Raw genomic sequence first — 26586 nt, forward strand, 5'->3', positions numbered from 1 at the left:
TTAATAAATCTAATTGCCGTATTGCTCTTGGAGATTTAGCAAGTGTAATATAATGACATATTTATGTAAGGTAAATTAGATGACGATTGTCTAAACAGCCACTTAGCCATATGACCACATCATAAAAACACTTAATTATGACCTATAAAAGTATGGTATGGGAGGATGGACACTGAATATCTGAAAGCTTTTTTATTAGGTTAAGGTTTGTGAAAAAGAAATGTTCCAAGAGGCCCACAGTGATATATGTGATTAAAATAAGTCAAAATAAACATTTAATTCATGAATTTGGCCACTGTGACCAACAAATACATTTTAATTAACATTTATACATTAGACCACTTCATGTCTCTTTGAAATGCATGCATGACACAAGGGCTGAGTGAGCAGAGTGAAAATTTAAATTTTGTCATATGATTAAACCAAACACATCACTGGAAAGGTCTTGATCAGCCGAGTAACAGCTTTGCAACCTGAAGGCTGTACCTGGCTCCTGCTTTGAAATATTGACCTCTGAACTTTGATATTGATGCATGTTGTGAGTCTTATAATTCAGCAACTGAATGGGCTAAAATAATAAAACCAACTGTTATATAAAGCTCTTGGACTCCGGGGATACCGGTTGGTGCGATCACCAATAGGGGGCATCACCAAAAGTGGTAAAAATGTAATCTCACCTAGTTATCATTTATAATTACAAATTCTGACCAAACCTTTGTGTTTCACATACGCCCATACCCATGAGTGCACTCTTAGTTTTATACTCCAGACATCAATTTACAAAAACAAAACTACAATTCCCTGTTGCAACAGATTGCAACGTGAAAGACAGCCCGTTAAATATGTAGTTCTTCCGGTTGGCAAAATAGGGTTGCAAGTAAGTAGGGTTTCAAAAAGAACTATCGTATAAAGTAGCTTACTAACAGACATGCTACTGCAAAAGCATAATACGTGTTGTATGAATTCAGACCAAAAACATCGTATTATGGGTATTATTATTAGCCAAAATTGCTTGTATGGGAGATTTATGCTAGTTGCTAGGGTAACCGTGTTGGCGCCATAGGTTGGCGCAGGCGCGTAGCCTGACCACAGAAACCTGTCTAACAGAAACGGAAGAAGGGTGCGCAAAAACAAACACACACACACACACATATATATATATAAATAACTGACATTGCCAACAAATGTTTTAAAAATATGTTATCCTTTATTATATCTATATTTTTTATATATATTTAATATTATTTGACATTTTGGCGAGAGGCAGGGAAAACTCTGGACAGGTCGCCAGTCCATCACACAACCACCCACACTTAGGGAAATTCTTCATTTAACCTATTCTATTCGTTTTCTTTAGGTTACATATTTTCAACTTTTATACAGAAGATAATGTTAAAAAAAAAAAAACTTGTATTTGTAAAGAACAACGTGATATGTGATACAAAGACCACAAGGACATTCATACATAAATATATGTATGTATAAAATGGTAGACATAATTTAAAGCAAATAGCCTCTATGATTGTAAGCTGATACACCAGTTGTCTAGTGTTAAATATTGTATCCAGAGTGAAGTTATGCAGCAGGATAATGAGTGGTGGTGGTGTACTGGTCTAAGCACATAATCTGGTAATCAGAAGGACGCTGGTTCGAGCCCCACAGCCACCACCATTGTGTCCTTGAGCAAGGCACTTAACTCCAGGTTGCTCCAGGGGGATTGTCCCTGTAATAAGTCCCTGTAATAAGGACTCTGTATGTCGCTTTGGATAAAAGCGTCTGCCAAATGCATAAATGTAATGTAATAATGAAAAATGTGTCTTATTTAAGGCTATAATTTACTAATTAATTAATTAATACAACACATAACTCTATACCTACTTGACAATTAACATGTGAAAGTGTTATTTTGTGCGATTTACTTTTAGTTATATACCCTGTATACAACTGGCATACAATGTTAAGATAAAAATGAAAAATCAGTAATTGAATATCTTATTTTGCAAGAAGACCGAGACAAACAAATCAACAGCTCAAAATGAACTAGTTTGCATGCATGTACAACATGGTTTTATAGTTACCTGAAGTAATGCCATGGTAAATTCACTTTGTTGGCAAGGTAACAGCAGCAATAACAACAGGAAATACTACACTTAAGACTCAACTATGGGTATTGACAAATCATTTCTGTAAAGTATTTAATCTAGTGCCATGTACAGTAAATGGTTCATTCCAAAAGTATCCACAATCACTGTGAATAACATTATACAGGTGTATAGAGTAAAAAACAATCAAACTATTATATCAATGTAAGTGTAACATTTTTGTACAGAAAAGTTCATTATGTTGAGAAGATGAGATGGGCAAAGCTTGGGGAAGTCACCACTGCAAGAGGCTGCTGTCATTCAGCAAGCTCTAGCACCACAGTTAACTGCAGAAATAGACTGTGAAACATTGGAGGTGAAACTTTAAAACCGACCTGCTGTTTGTAAACTGAGTTTTGGAGAATCATATAAAAAAAATGTCTAACCATCTATGAAGCTAATGTTGCTTACACAACATATTGTTGTGAATATGTTGCTGGAAACAATAGTGCAAAATATTAGCACTGTATCAGACACCATTTCACTTCAAAAAGTTTTTTGTTTTCCTTGAAACACACCTGCAGTCTAGTCATAACTGACATGCAGTCGAAAACGCATCCCACCAGTTAAGCACTCATTTACACTGCTTCAAAATCACTGTCATCTTAACTCTCATAATCAACTTCTTCATGGTCCTCCGGCATCTCCTCGGGCCCATTCTCCAGCAGAGAAGCAGCATTCGGTCCTAAAGCCAGGCTGTAACTTGAGCATATGACTTGGAACATCTCCTTCACATCTGCAAGCCTTTTCTGAAGAAGACACAGTAGCCCGCCATGACCCTCTTCACTTAAACTGCCTAGAAGGAAAAATTAAAAGCGAGGCATGACAATACTTCCATTGAGTTAGTGTTGTTGAGCTATTCATTAACTGACTTTTACTAAATAACTACAGACCATTTAGATCCAGCCACAATGAATCCATGATGTAACACTTGAGGATCTCAAAGTGAGTGGGGTTTTATAGGATCCCTAAAACCATTACAGCAAGAATCTAATAAAAGTTAGCTTCTTACCACTGTTTCTGACAAAAGACATATCTGATATCCTTGTCCTAATGTTTCCAGACAGCTTTCTGAGATAGGTGCAGTGCTGTCTCATCTCCCTCATCACAATGATCTTTTCCTCTTGAAGGCGCACTTTTGACATGTGCACATCAAAAATCTTCTTTTTTGTGAGAATGTTGCTGGATTCTGAAGTCACACAAATAACATCCCATCAATACAAATTTGACCTGTACATTCTAAACAGCAGGCCAAAAATAAGTAGTGTATGTACATCCCATAACCTGGTGCAGGGTGCAAAATTGCCTTAGAGAGAAATTGCTACATACCACTGCTGTGCACTTCCCAAGGCCATATTAGACTGTCTCCTCCCCCCACAGAGAGCCCGCTCTCCACCTTCTCTTCAACGATGCGCTCCTCATCTGCCACCTGCTCATTGTAGAGCTTGATTGTTTCCAAGAGTTTTCTCTTCTCTTCCCACAATTTTCTTCGACGCAAGTGTCAAACTTTGTTGCTGTCTATAAAAATTGCAAAACACAGAAAACATGATGCACAAGCACATGCAGATATCAGAAAGTTCAATGAAAGACTAATACTTATAACTGACTAAAGATTTAATAAATTAAAATGTTTAAAAAAAACAAATCGCATGACTTAAAAGGTGTAATAGAGGCCTAACTAATATCTGTAAAATTAAAAGGAAGACATTTTAAAATTAAGGAGCTGAAAACACGTTAATACCAAAACAATACAGATAAGACGTCTGCAAGTAATAAACATTACATAAATATTAGGTGACTTATCAACATACCAGTCTGATTATAAAGGCTGGCTTTTTTTTGATGAACACCAAGAAACATTTGTTCAATAGATTTCTGACGTTCATATTGGTCATCACATCTGGTACCTACAGAATCTTAAAGCAACAACAATAATACAAGTAAATGATTATGGTGTATTTTAGGCTGTAAATTTAAAGTTTGAAGTTCAAGTTAAGTTTATTTAGTGCCCCAAATCGATTATTACAGTCTAAAAGGAGCTTACAAGCCCACAAGTTTATAACAAACAAAACAGGGCATGTCCTTACTTAATCCTTATGCATGGCAAAGATTGAATTATCACGCTGCAATATTAGTAAGCTACATAGAAGAACGTCCATAAAACACTGTACCGTCAGTAGCCCATTGTCTGACATCATCTACCCACTGATGCACGATGTTCTCAGGACACCCCAGCTCACTGCTCAAATTCTCCAGTCTCTGAGACTCAGCCTCAGCCTTTTTGAATGTCTGATGTAAAAAAAAATAAGATTTCTGCCTTTGTGATCTTAAAAAGTGAGAAAATCATGAAAGGCTTTTTATACCCAACTCAGACACAACATAATACCTTGATGTATCTGCTGGATAGTGCAAGATGAAGGCCTTCCTGCTTCCGTCGGTTCCATCCAATTGCATGGACCGTTAGCATGTCATTTCTGGCTTTAAAGAACAAAATGATGTGATGGAGGAAAGTCCCATTAATGCTCATGGGATTTTACTTCATCCACACATTGACCATTGAGTTTTAATTAAAGAGAGATGTAATGCAGTTCTATTAATGTGTTACTATCATATTAGAATATTTCCAGCTTTATATTTGCAATAGGCCTACATATTATATAATATTTGCAATCTCAGAGTATTAGACATAAAGTATTAGACATAAAGAATAAAAACAATAAAAAGAAGAAAGAATAAAAAGACAGGTTTCCTAAAATAATATAAATAAGCAACAATTACCAGATTTTGTCATGTACTTGGTTGTGAGGGCACAACGAGACAGGTAGCTGTTTACCATTTCGACCTCCTCCACTGCAGTTGTGCCAGCACCTTCCTGATTTTTGCCACTCCAGATTATCTAACAAATTATTGTTGCACTTATATTATAATCATATACACTGTATTATATAAGTCATAAAAATACAATTTCAAATGGTATTACAAAGAATATGCAGTACCTCACACTTGGTTGAATGAGCCTTGGCATGCATGACAGAAAGGAATGGTCTCATCTGCAGTAAAGGTCTGAGTTCCAACATGGAGACTGCCAACTTCTCAAGATAAGGCCAATACTTGCAAGCAATATCTGTGCAATAGAACTGCCCGTTTGTGGCTGCTTGGAGCTCCTTCTGCAGGTAAAGCGGATAAGCAAATATTTCCCCCCTGTACATGTTAAGAGCCTTGAGTAGCACTCCGTGTCTGCAAACAACCACCTCAAGGCCCTCTTCATCCAGTTTGCTTGCTTTTCTGGCTGTTTCACGTGCAGCAGACCACTGACTGGCTCCACAGATCCCTTTGCCGGCAGTCTGCATGACAAAATAATTCTGGTTAAAACTGAAAGTTGCTATTTGTTCTAGTTACTTCATCCATCAGGATGAGTCAGGTTACATCACACCAACTGGCATCTTTGTAATGATCAGTGATAATAAAAGGTTTACTTTCAAACTACTACTAAAGAGGAGCTTCAGAAAATGCATCTTCCACTTTCTTTAGGGTGACAAACTGCATGCATAGTCACAATCTCTTACAGAGATCTGCTATTACATAATGAATGAGCTGCTAAACTAGCCATTTTGGATGCCACCACGCATACCATGTTTAATTTCAAACCTCAACACAAGATTGCTTAAAAGAGTGCACCATGCTAGGGATACAATATCTATTTAATAAAGCAACAATCATACATTTCAAATTTTGGATCTAAATCATAGGAGCAAAAACTAACACTTTTCATTTTACTCCTGATCTCATCAACAAAATGGTGTACATCAGTGTCCTTGGCAATGAAGGTGCCATCAAAATAGGGTTCCTCTGACCTTAATAGAATAAGAAAAAAAATATGTTCAGTGTAAGACATTATATGTTCTGTTAATTTTACATTAAGTAAAACGATTACAAGTTACGAGCATGTTGGGTGTACATGCCGGGCAGGTGAAGTGCTCTACACTGGCCATTTCTTCACACTGGTACTGGCAGAATGTGTATTCCATGAAGCTTCTTTGAAATACGTCTCCATGTATTTTCCCAGCCTGTACATGTGATTAGTAAAGAGTAAAATGAAATAGCTACACTAATATTCTCCCATCTCTCCTTAAGGCAACTTTGATCCACACTGATCTTACCCTTCCAAAGAGACAAGTCCTCCTCTCCAACAGCCGCAAAAAACCTTGTCTTGATAATCCTGGTGCAACAGTTTTCATTTCTTCAAATGTGCTGAAGACATCGACTGAAAACAGCGTGTCAGCATTCACAGATGCTGGCCAGTACCCACTTCTTATTAGGTCGCTCATGTCAGGTGTCCAATGAGCCAGACATAATCTGCACAGCAAGTTTGGCAAGTGCAAGTCATACCGACCTAAAATAAAAAAAGTAGAACATTCTAACACACAAAGGGACAAGAAAAAATGTTAAATATAAAACCATAGTTCCTACCATTTATGCAAACCAAAATGATTGCTCTGCCAGCTGATTCTGTGAAGTTTGAAGGGTCGCAAGTGCATAACTGGACAGGTCTCACTGTAGGTAATAAACATACTGAAAAGAGAAGAGAAATAATTTGAGAGAAATCATTAAAAATATGTACAATTAACATAATAAAAGTAAAAAAATAATAATAATTAAAAGAAAAATTCACCAAAAAATCACTTTACCAAAAAGGTTCAAAACACTACCTTGATTGACCAGTGTATATTTGCCATCTTTTTTTACACAGCACACTGTTGGCTTGTAAATTCCCTCAATGCAGGACTCCCTGTTATGGAGCGTGAGTTTTTTGTGTATGTGTGTGTCACAATCAATGCACAGCCACTCTTGGGGCATGCAGTCTCTGCAGCGAATGACGGCAGGAGATGTGCAGTGGCTGCAGTTCTTTTCTGGAGCCACATTGCAGGACAGCTAGCAGTTGATGTGATAGGACCTTGCTTTCCGCCACTCATCTTGGGCTACAGATTGGCGCAAGCACCATGATGTGGATGTTGAAGGGGACTTGTTGGTGCCTTGAACATCTGCTGAGGTCAGAATATCCTGCAGTTTCTGCATCTCAATGTCTAAAAGACAGAAATAAGAAAATAATAATTCCTTTCACGCTTATTGCTAAATTGCATAATTACCGTAAAGGTCAGGTGTCATCTTACCGAATAAGTGTTGAGAACAGTTTGATTGGGTAACTGTGGGAACCTCCTCAGATGACTCAAAAGGTGTAGCGTCCTCACTGCCAACCACAGAAACAACTGAAAAGATAGATAGAAAGGAAAGAGATAACAATGTTCATGTCTTACAAGCATACAATACAGTGTTCATATAGTGACTTAAGGCTATAATAGGTTGATTGATATGTCTGACAATTCCTTTAAACTCTAAAAGTTTTTTTCCTCATAATCTTGAACTGTTAGAAGCATGAACCTGACACTGATGCTTCACTTCTACTTAATTTCTTTGGAATTGCTAAGCATTACAGTGAAGTCAATAACATAAGTAACACATCCACCATGTGGTGTTTCTGATGGCACAGTTTAACATACAGTATTTAAAGGAAAATGATTAAAATCCAGAAACAGAAATCCTATTAACCTAACAAACCTACCTAACAAATAGCAAGCTGAATTCTGTATACAATGGGCACAGTTATACTTAGTTAAGAAGCATTCTGTGGTGGGTTATCACAAATAATCTTGGAAGGCATGGACTACCTGTAGCTGAAGCACGTTTTCGTGTCTCTCCACTTCTGCTTCTTTTTAGCAGTGGACGTCCTTTAGCATCTCTCTCCACCCATCGGACATTAAATGTATTTACCTTTAGCAGATGTTGCTTTGTCCTTCGCTTCCTTTGCCTTGCATGACAGAAAGTGAGCAGTTTATGATAAAACTGAAATACAGCCAAATCTTGAGCAGTTCATTCAAATTTTGCACTCTAATTCCCACTCTTTAGTATTATTACCAATACGGGATTGTCTAAAAAAATACTCACTTTGGTTTGAGCAAGGAACATGTCTGCAAGGAAAATAGCATCATCTGCTCTCCCTCTGTCTTGCTGAGCAGCCATTTCAAAGATACTATACTGGAAAGGAAGATAAAAACACAGTCAGACAAAAAGTATTAAGGATGTATAGTATAGGGTGGCTATAGGCTATATAAAAACTAAATAAAAAAAAAATGTTTTGGACAGTGAGAGAGAGTAAGGTGAAAGAAAAATAAATAATAGAGTAACAATACTTGAAGACAGTGACGCTTTAGAAAAGAGATAGAGAGATGGAGAGAGAGAGAAAGAAAGAGAGAGAGTGTGTGTGTATGTGTGTGTGTGTGTGTGAGAGAGAGAGAGAGAGACTGACAGTGAGAGTGAGAGACTGAGAGTGAGAGAGTGAGAGTGAGAAAGATAGAGGAGTGGCTCTTAAAAGAGCCGTTGGTTTCTTATAAAGATAGACAGGTGGAGGTAACAGGGAAGGATGGTGGGTAAAAACAGGAGCTGTTGGACAAAGGAAAACAAAAACATAGTTAATTATTTTGCAGCAAAGATTCCTGGATTTGTCATATTATACATATAACTGTAACAAAATAAAGAAGATAACTGTGATGCTGCTGTTATTGCATATTCACCATGTAAACTGCATTCATGAACAGAAGCAGTGTGTCGTGATAAATGAGGTGAATGCATCATTAATATGCTTAATCTGAATACATTTTCATGACCACTAAAAGATTTTGTGATTTGTCCTCTCGATGCGCCTGTAATTAGTTGTGTGTATGGTTATTGTTTTTAAAGGGTTACAGTGTTGTACCCCCAATTTTGCACATTTTCTTCTGACAGATTTATTAACATCAATTACAGAACATAACACTATGTATATGAACTTTAACGATCAATAAAAACTAAATGTAACTGCACAAACTAGAATAATTATAGTAAATTTTACATGTGGGGTCGGTAAGATGTTTAATGTTAAAAGAAGTCTAATATGCTTACAAATGTTTAATTTATTTGATCAAAAATACAGTAAATCTTTTTAAAAACTAAAATTGTGAAATATTATTTAAAATAGGCGATCTGTTTTCTATTTGAATATGTTAAAATGTAATTTATTCCTGAGATCAAATTATTAGAACAGCTTATAATTATTAGAACAGCTTATATGATTGATATATATATATATATATATATATATATATATATATATATATATATATATATATATATATATATATATATATATATGTCAAGTCAAGCTTCACTATTGTTCAGTCGTGTGCATACACGTTCTTCCAACATATCTGGAATAATGCAGCGCAGAACGGCTGTGGTTTTAAGCAAATTGACACATTGCTTATCGTAGTTGATCAAAGTGTAGTTACAGTGACTTTTGCGGTGTGCATATACTTTCTTATGATTAAATCAGTTGAAAACAAGTTTAATTTGTCACTGTTCAGTTAAATGATCTGCTGTAGTACTTAAATGTTGTGTATCGATTTACTAAATAAAGTATCTCAAACTTCACAGCGTACACTGTACATTAGGCCTGCGTTTGATAAAGCATCACATTTATTCCTGTTCTCAGCAGCAGATGTCGCTGTTGATACAGTTAACCGAAGTATGTGCACGTCAACAGATGGCGCTGCTGGTCAATACATCGAAAGGACAAGCAGTACGCGCGAAAATACTTAACAGTATTTATAATTATTAAAATAAAATGCATTAAAACTTAAACCTAGATCTACCCTTTTGTTTTGCGAGGCTTTTCTTTGTTTTGCAATATAAAGTGGTGTCACATTCAAAGAATTAATGAAGGGAAGAGACAGCACTTTTTGTCTGTTTTGTTTCGCCATCTAAAGAGTGTGCAAAGGTGTTAGGTACTTGTGAGAAAGTGAGGATGTTTTCAAAAATAATGCCCCAACTATCTAAGGTACACTTGCACTCCGTTATCAAGGTTATTGGCAGATAGGATTTCCCAAACATCTTGGAGAACTTAACACAGTTCTTCTATGGATTTACATTGTCTCAATTGCTTCTGTCTCTTCATGTATTACCAGACTGACTCAATGCTTGTGAGATCAGGGCCTAGTTGCAAGAAACCCCCTAGACACAATTGTTACTGGATTGGCAATAAGGTTTTTGTTGTTGTTTTTTCCACCTGTAGCAGGATTCTGTGGAGGCCATACCATCTGATGCAGGACTCCTTGTTCTTCTATTCTATTTGCAAAAGAAATGTTTGGAAATCGAAAAGGGATGTGTTCTTCTGACCAACTAAAGCAGAAGACATAAAATTACCAGACAATGTTTTGTGACATCTAATGTTCTAATATTTTTCCACAGTATAAGGATAAAATCTGCAAAATAGTTTTTATTTTAATATAGAGTGCAAGGACAAAATAAGAGGCATAATAGAGACAAAAGAGGCGAATATATGAATGCACATTGGTATCTTTTATTATTCAAAGGTACATTTACAGACAGTAGAACTGACAAAAAATGATCTGCAGGTAAACTATAAGTTTCGCAGATAGGTAACATTTAAAGATATTGTATACTCGGTGCCGTTTAAATTTCTGATGGTAGATGATAATATATGACACCACCATGTCCCCTTGTTTTTCTGATTTTGTGGCAAACTATTGGTCAATAAATAGTGAGTCATAAATCATCTAATTATGTTATTCTATATGTCATACCCTCTAATCATTTTTATGTATACATCTCTTAATATTTGTCTCTACCCAAGTGATACTGAGAAAAAAAAATATATATATATATATTCTGTGTATAATAGAAAACATAACTACGTAGCATTAAAATATTCCAAATTTCCATGGCACACTTAAGATTTCTGAAACAAAATCCTGTTTACATAACAAACGTATACAGTATATATTTACAACAGCCATAGGCTCAAACAAAGATACAAAACTGGAAGTACAGTAATAATAAGTTCAATCAGAAACACCCCCACAAAACCAGTTCTGACCAGAACTGGTCAGACGTGACCAGTTCTGCAAAATTAGAGGAAAGATAGAGAGCAGTAGATATTGGCACTTGTTTCAAACAAGCAAGAAAGTTGCTCAGATTCTCATTTTCACATCCATACTCACAATGGACTTTTAGAAATCTGCTTTTTGCAGGCATTTAATGTACAAGAAAGGAAGAAATAAAATCACTTTGAACAACTATACAAATGTTCAATTGTAATACTACTACTTATATGTAGTATAGACCTTGTAAAACAAAAGAATGAGAACCTAACCAGAACAATTATAGAAATAATAATAAGAACTTGTTCAATCATTCGTCTTCTAATAACGGAAAAGCAGCTTATTTCAGACAACATAAATCTAATTAAGCACTGTAACACTGAAGTTTGTCATATAAAACATGATCTCTAAAATGCCCGTACAACAACTTTGCATTTTTACAAGTTTCTACAATAATAGGTATTAAGTAAATAAAATTAAAAAAAAATTTTGGCCAATCAACAGAAATAAAAAAAGAGGTACATTTTAAGACAAATAAATACCCAATGTGTACATGTGAGTACAAAATATTGCTGACAAAAAGTGTTACATCATAAAAATGTAACATCATTAAGATATTTTTTTTTCTTTTGCCCAAATAAAAATAAGAACAGTTCTAAATGTATAAATATGAAAACCTCAATAAATAAAATAAAAAAAATAAATATGGTTTGTACGAGAGGCATATAAAAGACCCTTCAGTAAGCAGGCTTATGGTTTTCTCATTTGAAAAAGCGCCACTTTTGATAACCTTCTATTTGAACGCTTCAGGTAAGTGTCCGATTTGTGACTGCATGCTGGTGGGCGGGCTTGAAATACCCTCTGACCAGTCGGACATATTGGAATGGGGCGAGGAGCTGGACCACTGGTCAGGTGAACCCGGAGAGGGCGTAAGGAAAGGGTGGTCAGGCACTTGGAGTTGGTTGCTGGGCGTATTGGCATCCATGGTGGCTGTGTAGCTGTGCTGGGAGGGTGGCGTGAGGAACTGTGTACCAGCCATCCCTGGGCCCAGAGAGGACGGGATCAGAACCTGGGTCTCCTGGAGGATTTTCGTGTGGATCGGCATGCTGTTTCCGGTGCCTTGCTGGAGCTCCGGAGCACTCAACTCATTGCTGATGTAGTTCTGGCTCACACTGTTGGGTGGATTTGAGCTGTGGTGCTGCTGAAGCTGGGCACTTTGTTGCTGCTGTCTCTGTTGCATGTTCTGCTGTATCTGCTGCATTAGATGTGGCTGTGTGTTCTGTAGGCATTGATAGTTCATCATCTGAGACAAGGTGGCGGGATGGCCATTGTGGAGAGACGTCATTAGGCCACACTGGCTGGACTGGTGACCTGAGTTGTTCCTCATTGCTCCAAATTGATTTTGCGGAGCCATATTACCATGCATCCGGCCAAGCCATTCACATTGGCCATTTATGCCGTTAGAACCAGCCAGTGGCAGATGGGTGAGACGTGGGGGTAATGGATCAAACTGTATATGTGCCAGGTCCTGCTTGGTACCCATACCTATATGGTTGATGCCCATGTGGGTGTCTGAGATACCCTGCAACTGATTAAGTGACATGGTAGGTGATTGCTGGAATGGCGACGCCATAAGGGGTGGGGAGGCAACGTCAGAAATGTACCCGTGGGATGTACCCGATTCCAGGGAGTCCACAGGCGAAAGCACAGCCGAGCTGTCTAGTAAGTTTCCCTTCCCATCCTGCACCTTCTTCTTCTTGACTTTCATATCTTTTCCATCCTTGCAACCAATACTTTTCGCACTTGGCTTGCGGGGCTTCTTATTCTGTATGGAGGGTTTCATGCTGCCCATAAAGGCATTGGGAGAGCAGAGTTGTGGGGAAAGGGTGGTGCAGAGAGGGGCACTGTGCATGGGAGGGCTACGGACCAGGTTGTACTCATCTATGAGCCGCACGATATCGTGGTGCATTCTGTCTTGAGCGATATCGCGTGGAAGTCGATCCATATGATCTGTGATTTCCCGATTAGCAAAATGCTCAAGGAGAACTTTAGCAGTCTCGTAGCTTCCTTCCCTTGCCGCCAAGAATAAAGGAGTTTCCTCCTAAAAATGAGAAAAATGAAAAAATAAATAAATTATGATTTAGCGTTGAATTTGTAAGCCAAAAGCATTTTTTTAATTACTTTTTCACCACAATGTTTAAAAAAATGAAAAATAAAATCTCAATATTTTTTTTAATTTGATTTATCTCTTATTATGAATATACAGTATATGCACTGTAATGGCTTAAAAGGATGTTATTGTTGTTATTTCAAAGGAACCAGACATAGTGGCCAATTACATCAAAAATGTTTGGTGCAAGAAGTTAAATATAGTAAATATCTAAAAAAAAAAGATCACGGCATATTTTCCAGTTTTCTCTAAATAATAACAAGAATAATACTGAATCATTACCATTATATGCAACGATATTAACAGCATGTAATGGTAAAAAACAGCAATATTCACCTACATTTACTTATGTTATTCAAAAACATTTTACTATATTACAAATGCCACACAGAGACTTTCATGAACATTTTTGACTTATGACACAATCTGAAGTTTTAATTGATTCATTCAAACAGACCACTTTAATTAAATACATTGAAGTGCTGCTTACCTTATTGTTCTGCATATCTTTATTTGCCCCATTCTTCAGCAATATCACTGCTGCATCAATGTTATTCACAGCTGCTGCCCAGTGAAGAGCAGACTTGCCTGTAGCACAAAAATAAACCATTTCAGCATGTACTCGATGACATTTATTTAGAAGAAACAATATGAAATTGTAATAAATCTTACATTCACATAAACATTCAGACAAGAAATCTAAAGGTCATTTATTCCACCAGTCAAAAGTTTTGACACACCTACCAATTCCTTATTATTAAACATTTTACACATTTTAGTAATATTGAATTATGAAATAACACAAATAGAACAATGGGAATTATGTAGTGACCAAAAATCTTATATTTTAGCTTCTTCAAAGTAGCCACCCTCTGCCTGTAGTTTACAGCTCTGCACACACTGGGCATTCTTTCAGGATGACATGTGTGCTGGCCACTTATTGGCTGCTTTTCCTTTTATATCAGGTACAAAGGATTGATTTTTTTTATTAAAATGTCACTTTTTAAAGAAATGCATACATAGTCATAATTTATCTTTGTCTAAAAAAATATTTTCAAGCATTCAAGCACAAGCCTAAATATCAAGAGGGTTTTAAGATCGTGAGAAACATAAATTCAGTCAAGTGTATCCGAACATTTATCTGAAAGTGTATATAGTGAATAAATTAAGAATGTCACAGAAATATTCATACCAAAGTCATCAATGGCATTGACATCAGCATGGCAGTTAATGAGCTCTTCCACCATGCCCTCTACCGCCAGTCTCGCTGCCAGTATCAGAGGTGTGGTGCCATCATGCATTCGGGCATCTAGGTCTGTGGCACGGTTCCGTATTAGAATCTGCAGGAGGATCAATGGTTAAGATGTTTAGGAAAATACAGAATAATTGTTAAATAAACAAGTGAGCATGTTTCATAATTTATTGCACAGCTCTCTGGAAAACTTGATTCTGATTGGTCATTTGCTGCATTGTGCAAACAAATATTTTTTGTATAACAACCACTAAGTAAGGGATAATGTACAGTCAGCAGGTTGATTTAGCAAAATAAACCCTGAAAGCATCGTGCATCACCTTGACTGTACAATTTTCTGCTTATTACATGGCTACTCACCAGATAAATAAATAAATGGACATGAAATATTGATTTGCATTGAAATTATGTTATGTAAGAAGAAAGAAATTGCGGAACAGCTGAATTCCAACTCTGGTTTGCGTTGGAGTTCTGTTGGTGTATATTTTGCGAAAATTCTGTTCATTATCCTGCTTATTACAAGAATAATTGCCAAATAAATAAGTACATGCACATAAAATATTGACTTGCATTGAAATTATGTTATTATGTAAGAAGACCATTTGATAAATAAATAAATGGACATGCAACATTGATATATGTTTACATTATTTTATAAGCTTATTTGTAAGATCGTAGTGATACGAGAATTAGGAAAGATGACTCACAATACCCGGATGACCTGTTTGATATGTCTTAATCCCTGGATGTGCGATTGTTCCTTAGAAATATCAGACCGCTAGATGGCGCTGTTGACCAATCAGAATCGAGTATTCCAAAGTCCCGTGTAATAAGCGGTGTATTTTAGGGCTGCCCCCAACCAAAGGTTTTCATAGTCGACTAGTGGTCATTAGTTTAAGCCATTAGTCGACTAGTTACCACACATTTATGATATTAATTTAAATACTTAAATATATATATTTTGGGGGCATCATAAAATGGTTTGAGTTCCAGGGCTGAGAAAGAATGTTATCAGTAACATTATTAACACTGTTTTACACGAAGCAAGTCGCAGCGACACCGACAAAAGCGGTAATGATTATGAATGTGTCGGAAAAACCAGCAAGAGACTGTCTGAACAGAGTGATCACCAATAGCTGAAGCCTTTAACGATGTCTAGACGATATTTGACTCAATTTCCCATTAATGTATTCAATTATTATTATTGTTAGGCTATTATTATCAAATTAATATTACAAATAATATTCCAGTAGACACACAGATACTCGCTTGAAGAAACACTTTATTATTAAAGGGTAACTAAACCCTAAACCAACTTTTTTTAGTTAATGATCTGTAAGAATGGGGCTTTATTAGTACTGGTCATTGATTGACATTTGTGTATAAAGTGTTTTAATTCTACAATATATGGTGTAAAAACGTCTGAGTGCTGCCCTCTTCAGGTTGAACGGTGGCTACTGCAGTTGAATTTTCCTATTGGCTGTTGCGGTACTTCGTGACGTAAGCGGTGACAGCTGACGTAAGCAGGTTCCAGCTCACCACGCCAGATTCATGTACATGTCGTCTTGCGACCGTGTGAGGAATAATAATAACATAGAGTCTGACAGCAGCTGTCAATTAATCCGTCACTACGAGTCTCAGGTGCCGGATCGTTCCCTCTATCCCCGCCGGGGTCTGCCCACTTTTCCTGCATTTTCAAATATTTCTAGTGGGTGGAGTCAGACTCTGAGCAGGTGTTTAGTTACCCTTTAAGAACAGATGACAGAAAAGCCATATATGGGCGAACTGATTTCTGATTCACTGATTCACCGTTTCGGACCGCAAAGCCCTGCAGAGGATAGTGAGGACAGCTGAGAAGATCATTGGGGTCTCTCTTCCCTCCATCAAAGACATTTACAAAAAACACTGTATCCGCAAAGCAACCAGCATTGTGGACGACCCCACACACCCCTCACACAAACTCTTTACCCTCCTCCCGTCTGGCAAGAGGTACCGAAGCATTCGGGCCCTCACGGCCAGACTGTGTAACAGCTTCTTCCCCCAAGCCATCAGACTCCTCAATACTCAGAGACTGGTTTGACACACACACGTGTCCTGAGTTGCACTTTAATAACTGTCACTTTATAACTGTCTGCTACCTCAATAACTGCTATGTGCATAGAACATTATCTCATAGTATGTTATGTTTACATTTTAGAAACTGTCATCTTTTTGCACTACTGAGTACTGGTCGGCGCTGCACTGTCTATTGTCCTGTTCATTGTCAGTAATTTGTTGTACTGTCCCGTACTTTTTGCACATGTTTGCACGTGCACTTTATATAGGTAGTTTATATAGGTATTTTATTTCGTTGTGTAGTCTCATGTGGTCCTATGTTGGTCCTTCGTTGTTTTTATGTAGCACCATGGTCCTGGAGGAATGTTGTCTCGTTTTGCTGTGTACTGTACTAACTGTATATGGTTGAAACGACAATAAAAACCACTTGACTTGACTTGATACAAGACGTGCAGTCTCGTGGAACACACGTATGTAAAAGGTTCTGATTTTTTTTTGCAAGAACAGTATCATCTATGAGTGCTGCTAATGACCTCAGACATCTCAGCTCAGGAGATGCTTTGAGTTCAGTTCACTTTATTTCCACAGAGCAGTTTATTGTGACCACAATTCTGCAGCCTATACATCTGTGATTAAAACATAAAATAATACAAAAACACATTTTTCAAATAAAGTTTGAAATCAAGGTGGCTTGCTTTATTGTGTAGGCTTAACCCTAACCCCACTTAACAAAAATAGCCCCATAGTACCACATGGCGTCCAACCAGTGGTAATACCGGTGTTCGTCAGTTTCCTGTGGAGTTTTTTTTTTCTGCGACCAACCGACCAATCAAAACTATGTCGACCAAGACTTTTCTGATCGACTAACCTTTGGTCGACTATTAGGTGGCAGCCCTAGTGTATTTCCAACAAAGCTGTGCTAGCTTTATGTCTTTCATATCACCCTGCGGTCTTGTTCTTCTTGCATAATAAATCATTAGCATTTCAATATTTCATGTAAATGTATTTATTTGCTAAGTAGCCATGTAATAAGCCGGCGAATGTTCAGTCAAATCTTAATGATAAAACATTAAGACATTTTTACTTTCACTGTATATTATCCCTTTCTTTCAGTGCAAATACGCAATATTACACCCCCTTAATATCACAATGTATTGCCTTCTAGCTCACACACCTGGAAGACACCCTGTGCATCTGCAGCTACAGCAGCATGTAATGGAGTCCGGCCCATATTGTCCTGGATGTTGGCATCTGCACTGGCCTCCAGGAGCCTTTTTGCAGCATCTGAGCGGGCATAGCGGGCAGCCAGGTGTAGGGCAGTCTCACCCGTGCGATCTGTCTGGTTGTGAAGGTTGGCACCTTGGTAAATGAAGTCATTTATGACATTGGCTGAAGCATCCTCCTCTTCCTCGCTGTTCCCTGTTTCTAGCCCCCCTCCACTACAGGATGCAATCATGAGAGGAGTAAAGCCATCTAAAGAGAGAAAAGAGAGAAAGTCCATTACATTTACATTCATTCAAACAGCAGACTCTTTATTCCAAAGTGACATAAATGTGGAATGCTACAAGCAATTTGTCCTAAGGAGAAAGTAGCATGATGCAAATTGCATTTTCCAAATTAAATTGAGCAAAATCTAAGTTCCAAGAAAACCATTCTTTAGAACATGAATATAACATGTTTGAAATCTAGAGTGATTATACATATCTCGGTACTCTAATACCAATATCACACAAATCTGTAGAGAGACAGTACATTGAACTACCCATTGGAAAAAAAACATTTACAAATGAGAAATGTTTCTCTTAGACAGAAAAAAGATGCTCGTAATCTCAATGTCTCTTCTAGTGTCTACGTCTCCTATTTAACAAACTTAACTCAGATATTCTATGCTATCCACATTAATGTTATAGTTCTATATGCTTCATGTTGACAATTTTCTCATCTGCTTCCATTTGTATTACTCATAAGGAATTTTAGAATAAACATTTGAAACACAATAGATAAAAAAATTGAAAGTTAATGAGAACATGACAGCTATAAAAGAGCAACCTCTAAACCATAAAATAGGGCTAGTCTGAGAGCAAGCTAAAAGTTTTTCTCAAAGTGTTGGACCAAAGTAACAATCGGAAAGAAACAAACAAATCGAAGTTGGATTTGACACATTGCCTTTTTGAATCTCCTCAGATCGCTTCGATAACGGATACTAATCAAGCATGGCGATTTGGTGAAGCTCAGGAAAGCAAGCAAGGCTTTGAAATCTCAACCGCTGGTAAAACTGAGTATTATCATCTCTGAGAAGCTGCTTTCTTTGCTGACTTCGACAGGGGCTTCTGAGCTTCAAAAGAATAGCTATTCCCAGATCAGGCAAGATTTGGTCGATTTAAAAACATCAATCCACACAAAGAGTGGAAAAAAAGGAAAAAGCTTGCAAAGATATTGCAAAAGAATGTTGCCTTTGACTATCTTCAAGTGTTGTCAGGGATATATTGGTGCTTATGGAAGGAAAGGGCATCTCATAAAATGTTTTAATTAACAAAACATAAGCAGAATGATATCATAGAATGAATCGTTAAAACTGGTAACATTTGCTCACTCCCTGGGGTTTATAGCTTTCATTCAGAGCCTTTGAAGTGGATTCCTTTCCCCACAGGGCCCTGAGCATTAACTCCTACTTAGAGCTCAATTCACTTCCTCATCTCAGCACTCAAAGTGCGCATACACAATATGCAAACCAAAGAACAGGTGTAGTTCATGAGTGAAGAATACCTTTTACACTGGTTGAAAAAAAAAAACAAATGATCTCATTTCTCTGATTGCTAGAAATATCAAATTTCCCCTGCCTAAATGTGTGGTTGTAGAACAAAATAACATCAAAAACATACTGAATATAGAAATTACAAATAAATATAAATACAAATAAATAAATAATAAAATTACAATCTCTCTCTCAAAAAAAGAGCCATCAAAGTTATTATGTATTTTAGCCTTGTTAAAGAGGCTATAATATATAATTATAAAATATAATTGAAATAAATTCATAAATAAATAAAATAAATATAAAATATAATAATAAATAATACTAACTATATATGTAAAGTTATTTTACACATAATAAATAATATAATCTAAAAATGATATAATTATATAATATAATAAATGATTTACATATAAATATATGAATTAAATTCTGAAACATTATTAAATTCTCTATATACAGTAATAACTGTTCTCATCAAAAAGCCAGCAATAGTACAAAAAAAAATAATAAATATATATAGATATATATATATATTATATAAATATATAGTTACATGAAACGTTTTCTTTTTCAAATGTAAAAAAAAAACTGTTAATAGGTTCCTATAATCAAATCATATAATCATGGCTAACCTGGTCCTCTGACATTGACATTCATGCAGTCATTCTCTATTTCACCCTGAGGGGGTGTGGGAGCGATGGATGGGATGGATGGGATGCGCAGGTCAGCTGCATCCAAGTGCTGCTGCGTCCACTGCCGGTGATCTGGTTGATCATCTAATTCAAGTACTGCCTGCTCCTCAGACTAAAAGACAAGAAGGATACAGCAATAAGTCGAAAACACAGACTTTTTCATCCTTATTAATCATTATATGTAAGAGCTTTTGTTGAAATCAAAATCGTCAGACAATGTAACAAATTATCATAAATATAAAATTAATATACATTTAACAAATAAATGTAACAAAAGAAGTAAAAAAGAAAAAGTGTTAAATTAAGTAAATTAATTAATGCAAAAAATTGTTATGCTTCTTTTATCTTATAAATGAGAAATTTTCATTAGTTTCAGCTTACCCTGAAGCGTTTGGTGTCTAATGTTTCCTCTTCTTCCCATTCATTCTGGTTGTCATCCATTAATGATATGTCTGAAGAGTTCTTAAGTGGCCTGTTATTACAAAAATGCCCCATTACACATGCTGAAATAACCTCTTTTGGCATTTTCCCACATCTCAGCTAAGCTACCTGAAAGCTTGTGCCCCAGCACCAGAAGCTGTCATTAATCAGCCACCTCCCCCTTTTCAAAAACCATTCCATTAATTAAACTTATCCAATTCCATCATTAGCGCAATTCATCAAAGATTTCCCTCCATCTTCAGGGTTCCCACACCATTTGACCAATTCAAGGTTACAGGACAAGCATTTAAAAATATAAATATATATAGTAAATTAAACTTTTTTAGAGCACAGCATAACTTGAAAAATATATCCTCACTATTGAAATTTCCAGGACTGTTTCATAATTTTTAAGATTTACCTAATTGCCATGACTTTTCCAGGCCTGGAAATCCCTATTTTAAAATTTCCTGATATTTCCAGGTTTTTTGATTTGTGAAACTATTAAGTCACCAAAGATCCCCAAAGCTGACTTGACGAACTGACCTCAGACCAACAGAGTCTTCACCGACTGGCTCTCTCCTCTTTTTCTTGCTGGGCTCGCTGGTTTTGAAACCCTCCGGAAACCAGAGTTGACCATGTTCACGGCGGCGTTTGCGAGAGGCGACCATCCCCACAGCGACAAAGGCCAGCAGTGCCAGACAAGCCAGAACCACGTAGACTGGATAGAGCTCTATAGATGACTGTCCTTCAGTCTTACCTTTTACAGAAAGAAAAGATGGCATGTCAGACCAACAGAAGAGTGTTTGACAGGGGTGATGGGTCCAGTTCCTCACCCCAAAGATGAGGCACAATTTGCTTGTACAATCCCGGAGATGGGCGGATGAACTAAAGTGCGGCACGCATTTGTGGTAATCAGACTTGCTAACTGCTTCTCATCAAAAAAGGAGCTAGCAAATAGGAAAAGGTGGAGGATAGAAAAAAAGCAAGGAAATAACACCTCCTCTCGCCTTTCTCAGCCCAGGGTACCAGGAGACAACTTTACCACTTCTTCTTTAAGGGAAAAAAAAAGGAGGGATTAATGAACTTCAAATTACTGCGCACACTTTAAGCTGTAAAGACGAAGGATTTATTAGGATTTTCAAGATAACAAAGACTCCCAACTTCTAGCACACTCCCGATCAATTTTCCTCCTCTTTTTTTCACACTCTCTCCACTAACGATTTTGAAATGATAAACTCTGCTCACCTAAACCCTTGGGGATGCATTAAGTCCTGATACATTCAACAAGGTTAAGGTTGCACAAGCCCCCATCATTTCAGATTCATGCCAAATAGGTATAGCCTATATGCATGTATGATGTATTTGCAAGTATCTTGTTGGGACAAATGTGTTGATATGATTTACATCAATAAACTATTTTGGTGCCTGGAGCCAGTGGATTTGGGTCCAGACTACAGCATTGATTGTTTAGTCCATCTAATGCACATTTTCTTCATTGTTATATAGAAGAAGCATACAAACTTCAAAGTGATCCCTGTAATCCGTTGTAGGAGGCAGTGTGGGGTTAAAGGCTGGGGGCTGTTGGTGGTGAATGTTGAGTGAGATGGGAGGCCTAGTCTTGATTAAGGGCATTATGAGAAAGACGTCAGGCACACGACAATGCTCGTGCCAAACAAGGGGTGTGCATGCACATTGATTACTCACTTGTGACGGCCTCAATGTAAGGCATATTCAGATTGCCACTAGAAGCCAAGGCTCCGAGGAAAGCCGCCACATCGTTTGCACTCTGGAAGCACTCAGAGTTCTGCTGGTAGCACTGACGGTTGTCTATCTCCAGGTACACAACAGAGCTGTTGAATAATCAAATGAATCAATGTTGAAATGCAGAATCATTTTTAAATAAGACTGATTTCCTTCCTCTAAAACAGGGGTCTTTAACATGGGGTCGGTGACCCTTAAGGTACCCATGGCACAGCGATACTGTAGGGGGTCTTAGGTTAATTATTATTAAATTATTGTTTAATCTAAAAAATAAAATAAAAATTGTAAAAAAAAAAAAAAAGTCAGCTTCAAACAAGAAGAAGCTAAAGTTTAGCTTTCAATGTCCTTCCCAAATTAAAATGTGTTACGTTTGTTAGCAGAGATGAAAAATAAAATAATTGATTTCCAATAAACCAAACTCCCACTTGAAGAAACCAACAAAAATTACCCTGTAGGGGAAACAGGGTAATCTAGGGGGGACGTAAGACAGAGAAGCATGCCGCGAAATTGAAACAATAACAAAGCCGGGAGTTCTCACAAGAAGGTAAAACATCCAATTGGCATGAGCGCACATTGCCAAGACAATGAGGCGATATACACTCATGCCAATCCACAAATAAGACACTTGTGTGAGAGTTCGGCCACACACCTGACACTTTACTGAAGTGACAAAACCTCAGCACAAACATGAAGACAACTCGCGACCCGGGCAAAGCAACCGCAATGCGCTTCCGTGGACGCGAGAGACAGATGCAAAGACTGACATAGATAATAACAGACAGACAAGGAGTGTGAATGTCCGGGTCCCATCACAGACCGGAACCGAACTAGACAGGAAGTCAGGACCCAGACACCATACTCCAGACATGAGACTCAACAGACAGAGACCGCATGCTCAAATAAAGACATGGGCGGATAATGCCACAGTCCAGTCAGACCAAAACGCAGACTGACCAAAGTGTTCAAGTTTATAACATAATATATGTGTATGTACATCAATAATGATTATTTTGATGGCTTTGCAATGAACGCATGATAGCAAAGCATGTAAATATATTTCATTAAAGGAATATTCACCAAAATTGAAAATTCTCTCATCATTTACTCTTTTTATTTTTTGCCATCCCAGATGTGTATGAACACAAACTACAATTTTTAGAAGAATATCTCAGCTCTGTAGGTCCAGACGAATGTGACCAGACATTTCAAGCTCTAAAAAACATATAAAGGCGGCATAAAAGTAATCCATACAACTCCAGTCGTTAAATCCATGTCTTTACTGTAGATGCAATATAATAGGTGTGGATGAGAAAATGTTTTGGGTGAACTATCCCTTTAAAATTAAACACTCATTATGTAACAGGGGATAAAAAAGGTTGAAGACCCCTGTTCTAAAACTAGCTTATAATATTTTTAAATATACTACACTATATACACATACTAACCCTACGATCTGCAACTCATCCAGCTCTCTGCGACTTCTCCGTCCTTCCACCACTATATTGTAAATGCTACTTTTTTCTGAGCTTAAGACATTGGTAGAAACATCGTTCCAGCCATCCAGAGATCGCTTGATGTTGTGCTTCCTCAGCTCCTGCTCATTGCCGTAATATGGGAAGATCATTGCTTCTCCCTTGCTGTCATGCCGGAAAACAATGTTTGTGTGGAGCACTCGGCTGAGCTCCCGCAGAAATCCAAAGGAGTTGTTTCGGAGCTGATCTGGCATAATATGGACCACCACAACCAGGTGTCCAGCAGCTAACTTCTCAGGTATGTTGTCAGCACAGTCCAGACCGTCCCATTCACACTCTGCATTATTGCAGCCCTGGTCACAGTGGCCATCAGCATAGTGGTCCTTACAATACTGATCGTAGAGTGGACTATGAGAGAGGAGAGCAGGATGATTAGAAATTACTTCAATGTTCGAAAATCCAGCTAAAATCAGTTTCTGATGGTAGCTGGTTTTACATGGTTTTTGACTGGTCCAAGCTTGTCTAGATGGTTGATTAGCTGGACTATCAGCTTGTGGATCTGGATTTGACCTGGTAGATAAGCTTGGACCATGAATAAACCAACAATCATGTTCCAAAACCAGCATGAAACACAATAAAGGAATAGATCACCAGAACTGTACAATTCAGGCTTCATTTATTTATCTTTATATTGTTTTTAAACAGTACACTTTTTTCACTTATGTGAAACACAAGGAGATATTTTGCAGACTGTATGTTTGAGCTGCTCTTTTCCATACAATGAAAATAATATCTTCATATACAATATATTCTTCACACGAAGTATGGCTTCAAACTTGGTATATATCTTATGGACCAGTACCACTTTTATGATGTTTTATGTCTTTTTGGAACTTGATAGTAAAAATCACCATTCACTTTCAGTGTATGCAAAAGAACAGACAAATAATGCTGACACCATTTGTCTTTTTGGGTGAACTATCCAACTAACCTGGATGACCTGGATAGTATTGATTAAACTATTGCATTCTGAATAGAACATTTTCAAAAATAATATATTGTAATAGCTAATAATAACTTCATAACTTCTTCAGAATGCAGTATAAGATTTTATTATTTGTTTTTAAGGGTCTCAATGGCTTGTCCCCCTCCTTACATTGCGGAACTCATTCAGCAATATACTACTTCTAGACCTCTAAGGTCATCACAGATCATTATTTTAATCATTCCTAAGTCATTCCTAAAATCGAAAGAGATTGTGCCTTCTCTGTTGTGGCTCCTTGCCTTTGGAATAATTTGCCTCCCCATACCAGATTCTGTACCATAGTTGAGGTTTTTAAATCTCATTTGAAGACTCATTCTCTCTTCCTTTTGACTGTGTCTAATGTGTACAACTACATTTATTTGTGTTGGTTGAATATACATGTTCTCTGAATGTGCATGATTACATTTTTTTTCCTTTATGTAAAGCCCTTTGGTCAACATGTGTTGTTTTTAAATGTGCTATAGAAATAAATGTAATTGATTGATTTCTTTTTCATACACTTCTTTTTGCTTCATTCTCTTTTTCAACTGTCTACAATGTTGCATTTGGAGACCCATCTGTTTCCAGATTATCCTGCAACCCACATGTTCAGAACACCATGAGAACTATATTCAAGAGGAGCTTTCACATGATTGGCTAACCTATGCTATGCTGCTTAGCAAAGATCTAAGCAATGGAATGCAGCATGTTTGAATAAAATAAAATTACTCATGCAGGGAAATTTATAAAAGGAATCTCTTTTTGGCTGATGCCGATCTGAATATAATCGATATAATGCAGATATATGTGAAGTAGGCTAATTTAATTTAGTAAAAGCTAGGGTTGTCACGATTATGAAATTTGGTTGTCGATTCATTGTCATTAATTGCAATGTTTCCTCAGGTGCATGTGTGCTTCATACATCTTTCTGAAGAAGTAATTTTTATATATTTCACTTATATACAAATATAAATATACAATATAAATCAAGTACTAAAAAAGGATTTATGATTTCCTTCTAAGGCTTTAAAAACATATGAATGAAAAATCATGTTTTAAATATCTTATATGTTGCTTCTCAAGTAAATGTATCTTGTTTTAAGGATTGTAAAACAATTTTAAATGGAAAAGACAAAAACTCTTGATAACAATAGAATTTTTTGCAGTGAATTTCAATACTGAATTAAACTTAATAAAAAGTATTTTCCCCTACAATTCAGTGAATGTCATTTAGAGGTATTTTTAAAAGATGATTTTGTCCTCTTGATTGTTAGCAAGCACATTTAATACAACCTTTAAAGTTGGGGCACAAGCTGAACAATTGGTTAAGTGCTAATGATTAATCATTACAGTAATTGCAGAATATTCAAATAATCGTTAGATTAATCAATTATCAAAATAATCATTAGTTGCGGCCCTATTTCACATGCTATTTTAATGCACTTTAATTAAACCCATGAGCTCTTATTTCTCAAGAAGCAAAACCTTTAGAGATTTTCTTTCATAATTGTATCACTCCAAGAAATAGAGAAAGCATGCGTTTCCTCCTCTGTGTCACTGTGTGTCATTAATATTATGTGAATGAACCCGCTTTGACCAGGAACACTTGCCATTACACGTTTGTGTAAAGTGAGGCCAGAGAGCATTGCATTCAATAATAAAGATGTAAACATATATGCTCTATATTTACACTATATTTACTCAAAATTCACTACAAATATTTAAATATTTGCATTATCCGTCATCTATGGCTTCTGTTTATTTGGCAAGACTGCACAGTTATCAGTCGAATAACTCAAAATGGCCAAATATCGTCCGGTTTAATTGCCCTGGCCGATATATCGG

General features: G+C 36.8%; 2 protein-coding genes and 1 long non-coding RNA gene across 3 annotated transcripts in view; all 3 read right to left on the minus strand.

Moving 5' to 3' along the window:
• Positions 1–2784: 2784 nt before the first annotated feature.
• LOC127624328 (uncharacterized) lies at positions 2785–6216 on the minus strand. The gene is made up of 10 exons (XM_052099115.1): positions 6125–6216; positions 5905–5995; positions 5138–5485; positions 4920–5037; positions 4528–4619; positions 4313–4430; positions 3953–4048; positions 3471–3659; positions 3154–3330; positions 2785–2937 (listed from the first exon to the last, which is right to left on the minus strand). The coding sequence occupies exons 1-8, from the start codon at positions 6214–6216 to the stop codon at positions 3643–3645; spliced, it is 972 nt and encodes a 323-aa protein (XP_051955075.1). The 3' UTR covers positions 2785–2937; positions 3154–3330; positions 3471–3642.
• Positions 6217–6365: 149 nt separating this feature from the next.
• On the minus strand, positions 6366–6885 carry LOC127622468 (uncharacterized). Its single transcript, XR_007967974.1, has 3 exons — positions 6851–6885; positions 6612–6713; positions 6366–6534 (listed from the first exon to the last, which is right to left on the minus strand). It is a non-coding gene; the product is annotated as an uncharacterized LOC127622468 (long non-coding RNA).
• A 3698-nt stretch (positions 6886–10583) lies between these two features.
• LOC127625254 (neurogenic locus notch homolog protein 1-like) overlaps positions 10584–26586 on the minus strand; it is a 64825-nt gene continuing 48822 nt past the window's right edge. Inside the window, exons 26-34 of the mRNA XM_052100426.1 lie at positions 23691–24125; positions 22189–22334; positions 21028–21241; positions 20443–20533; positions 20002–20173; positions 17786–18084; positions 14497–14644; positions 13795–13892; positions 10584–13235 (exon numbers count right to left, since the gene is read on the minus strand). Of these exons, the coding sequence (XP_051956386.1) occupies positions 11928–13235; positions 13795–13892; positions 14497–14644; positions 17786–18084; positions 20002–20173; positions 20443–20533; positions 21028–21241; positions 22189–22334; positions 23691–24125 (2911 nt within the window). The 3' untranslated portion in view covers positions 10584–11927. The remainder of the gene's footprint in view (positions 13236–13794; positions 13893–14496; positions 14645–17785; positions 18085–20001; positions 20174–20442; positions 20534–21027; positions 21242–22188; positions 22335–23690; positions 24126–26586) is intronic.

The sequence above is a fragment of the Xyrauchen texanus genome, chromosome 3 (genome assembly GCF_025860055.1).
Source record: "Xyrauchen texanus isolate HMW12.3.18 chromosome 3, RBS_HiC_50CHRs, whole genome shotgun sequence".
In the NCBI taxonomy this organism is placed as follows: Eukaryota; Metazoa; Chordata; class Actinopteri; order Cypriniformes; family Catostomidae; genus Xyrauchen; species Xyrauchen texanus.

What these genes read in the sequence shown, in the direction of transcription:
- LOC127624328 (XM_052099115.1), bottom strand. Translation starts at nt 6,216, where the DNA reads ATGTACAGGCTGGGAAAATACATGGAGACGTATTTCAAAGAAGCTTCA. An exon ending in AGTGTGAAGAAATGGCCAGT is followed by an intron (nt 5,996 to 6,124) that starts GTAGAGCACTTC and finishes TATTCTATTAAG; the next exon opens with GTCAGAGGAACCCTATTTTG. An exon ending in TCAGGAGTAAAATGAAAAGT is followed by an intron (nt 5,486 to 5,904) that starts GTTAGTTTTTGC and finishes TTTGTCATGCAG; the next exon opens with ACTGCCGGCAAAGGGATCTG.